Here is a 7,046-nt window from a genome sequence, read left to right as displayed (position 1 = left end):
CTTTCCTTCAAGGCTCAGGGGTCCAAGATTATCTTCCGTGTCTGTGTTAATTGGTTTCCCTTTTCTTTGTTGAAGAGGGTCTGTGCAATCCTTCTGCCTGGTCCGCCATCTTGCCCCGCCTCTTCCACATTATGGTCTTGTAGAATGAACTTTGGGCTGCACTCTTGATACCTTGGTTCTGCTCTTAGCAATCTCCCTGCCTCACGGAATGACTTTGGACAAGGGACATACTCTTTTGTGTGTATGTATTTTTTTTCATTTGAAAAATGAGAGTAAGTGATTTTTTCATTTCCAGAACTTTCAGAGAAACATTCTAACACTACACAAGGCAATAGATTGGGATATTTTGGAAATAGACATTCTTTCTACATACAAGATGAAGTTGTGTGGAATAATGTAGTTATTTTTTCTTAGATGGACTTGGCTTTTCCTTCTATATTGCTCTAAACCCATGGGCTCATGCTACTGCCTCCTTTCTGTTTGGCTGTAAAGGCATGATGCAGGAGTTTATAGTTGGTGATATACCGGGGACAGTTGTTGGTGATGGCTGCTCTTCCATTTGCAACCTCATAAACTCCTGCTTGATACCCTAAGTAGGTGACATGGAAACCACATTTCTGAGTTGCTAGGCTTCTACTAGGTACCCTGGTAGCATAGTGCCTAAGGCACTTGCCTGCTAACTAGAAGGCTGGCGGTTCAAACCCACTAGCCACTCCTCGGAAGGAAGGTTGGGCAATCTACTTCCGTAGTGACACTGCCTCGGCAACCCAAAGAGGGGTCGCTATGAGTCGGGTCCGACTCGACAGCACATAACAACAACAACAACAGCAGGCTTCTACTACCTGAGTGGACACACCTGGAAAGAGCTCTGACCTTGCAGAGACAGGGGAAACAGAGTTCACCCCCACACTAAGGGCTCTGCTGCTGCTATTATTATTGCTCTAGCAGTGGCAGCAGAAACAGCAAGAAACCGAGAGCTGGGTCCCCAGGGCAGGAACCTGTAGGCTTGAGGCTCAGGAAGCTGCGGTGTAACCTATAAGCTCAGTTTGGCTTTCGTCTAACATTTCTCAGCATCCACTTTCTTTCTGTCTTGGTCAGCAATGAATCAAGCCAGAGGTGATTACACACAATGCAGTTTAATAAATGCAGCAGAGACAGGGTCTAAAATGAACAGCAGAAAACTATCAACACCAAGACTCAGGCAAAAGTCTCTGGGCAGACTGGCAGGTGAAAGACAGTAAATACATTGTTTTCACAGGGGCAGTCTAGAGGGAGTCTCATTCCTACCCCTCTCCCCCAAAACACTTGCATAGTGAGTTTCTTAAATTATAGGCAGGAACCACTTCTTACTCATATTTGAAGCATAGAGTCTTGAACTTACAGGAAGTCAATTTATGTTTGGTAAATCAATTAATAGAAAGAAGTGCCTTTCTTCTGCATTCTACTCTGATCTCTGCTAATAGCTTGGAGAATATTTAGATGAGGTTTTAGAAACCCCATTGACTGCTCAGAGAGTATTAGGGATGTTGACTGTAATTTTGTTTACAAAGTACTAGGAAAGCTAGGAAGTGCTGAAAGTTTGTGTACACTCTCCCACACTCCATCGACAGCTCTAGTCTGGCTGCTAAAGTGAATACAGAGGGTGGGACAAGCCACAGGTTGGGATGAGAATGTCAGTTTGGGGCAAATATATTGCTGAGTTGAGCAGAGCATCTCATATTTAGTTAAAAGGATACCAGCTCTCTTCCCACCATGGAGAATGGATCGTGGAACCTTTCCACTTCTGGAGTCAAAGAAAGTCAAAAGGAACAGAACACCATTCTCAAAGTGTAGCAGTTGTAGGAGTAAACACGAGTCTTAAATCCCTTTATAAAGCAACACTGATACAGTTAGGACCATAAACTTCCTCTCCCCAGCACTTTTGTCTTTTCATTAGCTGAAGGATGAGCTGGGTTTGCTGCTGTCAAAGGAAAACTGGTTTGGGTGGTAGCCATTTAAGCAACACTGGACTGGTTTGGGTGGTAGCCATTTAAGCAACACTGGACGGTTAACTTGAAACAGGCTTTTGGTTCATTTGAGGCGATGCAGCTTCCTCATCCCAGTCAGCCTGCAAGTAAAGAAAAGTTGTGGGAGCCACCTGTTACAGAATCATAGACCCTCAGTGTTGGAAGGAATCATAGGAGTCATCTATTATGGGAAGGCCAACACTTGCTTTGATTGTACCATTGCAGACATCACTAATCTATCACAGCATTTACCCCCTCTACACATGGAAAGAGTGCAGCTTGTCAATATCAGTGTATCAATGTTGGCACAATCTATGAAGCTTATTTGCTTTCCTTTAGTCATTCTCAATTCTCTTTTTCACAGATGCAAAAACTGAGGCCCAGAGAAGTGAAGCAGCCTGGCTAAGTTAACTGTGAATCAGTGACAAAATCAAAACTAAAACCCATGTCTTCTGACTTCCAGTACAGTGCTCTTTTTATACAACCACAGGACCTATGTCCTTGGGACTGTTAGTAAAATAACAGTCATGATGGGTATCCATTTCAGAATGATCAAGTATGTTTTCAGGCTAGGTCAGATCAGCCCAAAAATCTAAGTCTAGGGTTGCTCCTACATGAGAGTTGGGGCTAAAGAATACTTGGGAATATTGTACATGGTAATACTGAGAAGGAGCAAGGGTGAGAAGCTTCATAGGCAAACCAAGATCCTGGTTCAAATTTCATCTTCAAGTTTAGCTGAAAAGGGAATGTAAGTAAAAGGCAAATAATTTACATCTCAGCCCTGACTTTTATGCATCCCAAGTGGGTTGTTCACTATTGACAGGAGTGTATATCATCTCAATGACAGGCTGGTCTGCAATCAGAGCCCTATGATTACGGGAATCTGGCATTCTCTTTATCTGGGCAAAGATAGTTTCCATTCTCCCTGAATATTCTTTAGGTGAAATGTTACTTAAACAGCAGATAAAGAAGACTAATTCTTCTTCTTAGCTCCAACATGCTCCTTGGAGTGGAAGGGGTTGGTGTTGGCTGGCATGTTAGAAAAACAGTATAATGTACTACATAATGGATTTAGAGTCTGGAATGAAATGATAGGATAACAGGAGATACGATGTTGTTATGCAGAGTACCTGAGATAGCTCACCTTATTAATTCTAAATATATCTTTGTGTTTTTCTTTTCCCCGTGTTTCTTGGTTTCTTTCCATTCCTAAATGCCTTTTTCCTATGTTCTGCATAGTTTGGGTGATCGTGTGAATAGGAAGGGGCTAATTCTTACCTTAAAAGAAAAATAACTTGGCAGTCAAGAAAAAGTTGATGGCAACACTCTTGGCAAGCACCATTCTTAGTCCCAGCAGCGTGAGAGACATCATGTTCACCTTCCCGGCATGAACTATAGTTGAGCAAGAGGGAAGATGATGGCTTCAAGGACAGACTAAATTCCCTTCTAGAAATGGCACCCACAACAGTGACACCGGCTTGCCCTAAGTCACCATTACTCTTCCCGGCCTGCAAAGCCCAGTTAGGAGCCAGCCATCCCTAGAGACCTACTCACATCCAGCCAAATCTCTTTGGGAACCCATGCTCACAGCCAGGCAAGTTCTCCTGGGAGAGTCAGAGGTGGAAGTAAACCAACTGGACTCAGGAATAATTTTTGTTTTCTTTTGTAATCTGATGCTTATTGACCTTCCTTATCTGACAATTATGGAATTTGCCTTAATTCTCAATTTTGAAGTTGATCTTTTGATTTGAACTAACCTTTGGGTTGATGGCAGCTCTCTGAAGTTTGCTCTTTGTTTTCAGGTTTCATTAGCTCTGGAGTACCTAGGAAAAAGCAGCAGTGGTCAGATTTATGTTATCAACTAAGAAACTCAAAGGATTTTAGGGTTTTAAAACTGGAAGAGACTTTAAGTAAGTAAACTAAGGCCCAGAGGGTGTGACTTGGTTAAGGTCATACAGCTGTTCACCTAGCCAACATATTTCCCATTCCAGACTTTTTTCATTGCATCATGAGGCCAACAATATGTTAGAAGAACTAGGATTCACACAATAGATTGGATTGTCTTTTGGTTTGGAATTCAGCATTAGATTAGACTGAAAAGTTGTCCAAGAACAGAGTTTCTTTCAATCACAGAGACTTGTAGTAGGACAGCTGCTTGTATGAAGGAGACAGTGATTAACGAAGAAGTGAGGTGGGGATGGAAGGACCAAACATGGGTCTTTTCTCAGATTCCAGTTCAAGGATGCAGAACATTCCCTTCCCAGTCAATGATGAACTATAGATGGATCGAAGTCTTGTTCCCAATATGATGCTGTATTGAGAGAGATGGCCAGAGTTTATTTTTTCCACAAATAATGTGCCAACAGAATTAGTGTACCCACTCATGTAACACATGTAGCATGCATAGGAAACTAATGTGTGAGGGTGTTGTGTGGCTTGCAAAAAACTGTATAAGATGTGTGTTATATGAGTGAAAACACAGTACATCTCCAACTCCCCTTTCTACAACTTTCCTTCCTATCAACCCCCAGTTCCTTAAAGCCAGATACCACCTACCTGAATGATTTGTCTTCAGCTCAAAGTCAGTGGAGTTCAAGATTTCATTGTTATGTTGAACTGAACATGTCACTGAGTTTGAGTCTTCATACTGGCCAATCTTGACAGCACTGTACTTCCCACTGGGAGAGACGACGATAGCAGGGTCAAATTCTGTTATCTTCTTGGATGAGTTGAGACTTATTTTTACATCCTTGGGATAGAAATCCTTCACCAGACAAGCAACTTTCGTCCCATTTTTCATTACAAAAACAGATGGTTTGGTGGGAGGCTGATGTTCTGCAAATATAATGAACTTATTTTGTGAGATGATTGTATACAACTTAGTGGGAGTTAAACAGTTGTGGTTACCTCAGTTCTTCTGGGCCCAAACATGGTTCTCTCCTACAGTCCAGATCTCCCTATACTTACTAGTGACCCACGCTTGCTAGCACCTCCATAAAAGGATGGCCAAGGGGAGAAGAAATGAAAGGTAGTCAGTTTGACTTCTAGTTAGGGGCTGCTAGGAGATATGGCTGGGAGCAGAGATGAAAGCAGTAACTACAAAGCAGTTCTGGATCATCTGAGTCTTCAGTGATCTATGTTTTATCAGTAAATCCTCTCGACAATGGAGGCCAGGCTGAATGTGTGTCTGCACTAGTTGATTTATATTAAGCACAGGCCCTTGGAGGGAGATCAGGGCAGATGCTTATGCTTTGCATTCTATTAATTAAAGAAACAAGGGCCTAAGAAGGACTGCATACACAGTTGGTTCAAATGTCCTGAGGATAGTAGCATTGGGGTTATTTCAGAATGTCATCTCAATTTTTATGAACTAGTAGGTACCTGCTAAATTAAGTACATATCCCTACCTTAAGGGGCTCTGGTGGCACAGTGCCTAAGGCATTTGACTGTCAACCAGAAGGTTGGCAGTTCAAACCTACCAGCTGCTCTGTGGAAGGAAGATGGGGGGATCTACTTCTGTAAAGATTTACTGCCTTGGAAACCCAACAGGGGTTGCTATGAGTTGGAATCTACTCAATAGCAGTGGGTTTTATCTCTACTATAGGGGAATGCTTATTTTTTTGTAAGAGACTGACTAAAACCTTAGAGACTTTAATCAGAGAATAATAACTATTATTCTATTGAATTCCTGTTATAGTTTTTTTTCTAAGCAGAGCTGTGGAATGGTTGATCTTAGTAGTTGGGTCTCCTCCTGGCCTTCTCTCCTTTCATGCCTCGGACTATCACCTTGGACTATCACTTCTCTGTCACTCTGTAAATATTTCCTTTTCTTTCCTTAAAACCGTAAGTCTTGAAGCTGTGAAGGGAGTAGTAATGCTTCTTTCTCATTTTGCCTTGGTGAGGTTTCTGAAAGTTCCCCCTCAACCCCAACAGCTGTGATCTTTCAGAAGTACATCATCTGGCTTTTCTTCTGAGGGACCTCTGAGTGGATTTGAACTGCTGACCTTTTGGTTAGTAGCCAGATGCTTAACAATTTGTGCCACCCAGGGACTCTGAGTTTCTGAATCTTTCTTAATAGATTTTGTGTCTGTGAATACTCTGATTCTTAGGCTACCTTGAAATAATTGCTAAAGAAAGAACCCTGCTAAAATTGGAAATCAGGAAAGACAATCAATTTGTGAATGGAGATCTGGTTCTATTTCCAATCATATACTTAACTGTTGATTTTAAAAAACAATTTCTTTCTTCAATATGGGTTGTCAGTATTCAAAACTTAGGTGCATTTGGCTTCTTGGTACCATATTAAAATATGTTTAATTCCAATGTACTTTTATCTACCAAAAGTCTTGGTAATGAATGTGTAAAGAGAAAATAAATGATTTTTCTAATGCTCTATTCTGAATCTGGATTTGGGCCCCAGCTATTATGCTCCTGGTAGGAGAGCTATAACCAAATAGGTTGGTTAGATTTCGTTGAGAGAGAGAGTGATTGCTAACCAGGAAGCTCTTGCCGATGCAGGGCATTGTAAATGGACATCTTTCCCAGGAAATCAGCTATTCGGAGAAGTGCCCTGATCATATCATCATAATCCTTTGTCTCTTTTCCCACCTGGAAGTTCAGCTAAAAGATTGGATTCTGTTCTATTCACTTAGGGCAGGAAACTCATTCTTAAGAATCTGGTGCCTTTTATTTTTGGCTTTAGCCCTAGACAAAGTGGGGGATGGTGGGAGATCGGTAATTGTTCAAAGGGCTTTCCTGGAATCTGCTTTCAACCTTCATGAGAAAACTTTTCATTGTTTTGTTTCCTTGTGTGGCTGAAGCCATTGATAACAACCACTGAAAGCCTCAACATTAACGGCTGGAAACCACAAGTGTTGGCGTGCTCAGTCTCCTCCCTTCAGAACTGCTACATTTCTTGCTCACTCTACTGACTTTATGAACTCTAGTGGCACAGTGAGTGCTTGAAGCGCTCTGCTGCTAACCAAAAGGTGGGTGGTTTGAACTCACCAGCTGCTCTGCAGGAGAAAGATGAGGCAGGCT

General features: G+C 41.9%; 1 protein-coding gene and 1 gene segment (V, D, J or C); both read right to left on the bottom strand.

Moving 5' to 3' along the window:
- LOC103205765 (T cell receptor alpha chain MC.7.G5-like) overlaps positions 1-7,046 on the bottom strand; it is a 347,276-nt gene that overhangs the window by 97,063 nt on the left and 243,167 nt on the right. The window contains exon 3 of the mRNA XM_042782358.1: positions 843-856. Within this exon, the coding sequence (XP_042638292.1) occupies positions 843-856 (14 nt within the window). The remainder of the gene's footprint in view (positions 1-842; positions 857-7,046) is intronic.
- Positions 3,286-7,046, bottom strand: part of LOC103205764 — a 70,106-nt gene continuing 66,345 nt past the window's right edge. Inside the window, 3 exon segments of the C gene segment in view lie at positions 3,286-3,398; positions 3,764-3,829; positions 4,563-4,841. Of these exon segments, the coding sequence occupies positions 3,286-3,398; positions 3,764-3,829; positions 4,563-4,841 (458 nt within the window).

This window comes from Orycteropus afer, unplaced genomic scaffold, assembly GCF_000298275.1.
Source record: "Orycteropus afer afer isolate SDZICR_OR568_19922 unplaced genomic scaffold, OryAfe1.0 scaffold00292, whole genome shotgun sequence".
Classification (NCBI taxonomy): domain Eukaryota; kingdom Metazoa; phylum Chordata; class Mammalia; order Tubulidentata; family Orycteropodidae; genus Orycteropus; species Orycteropus afer.
This window is presented reverse-complemented; position numbering and strand designations above follow the sequence as displayed.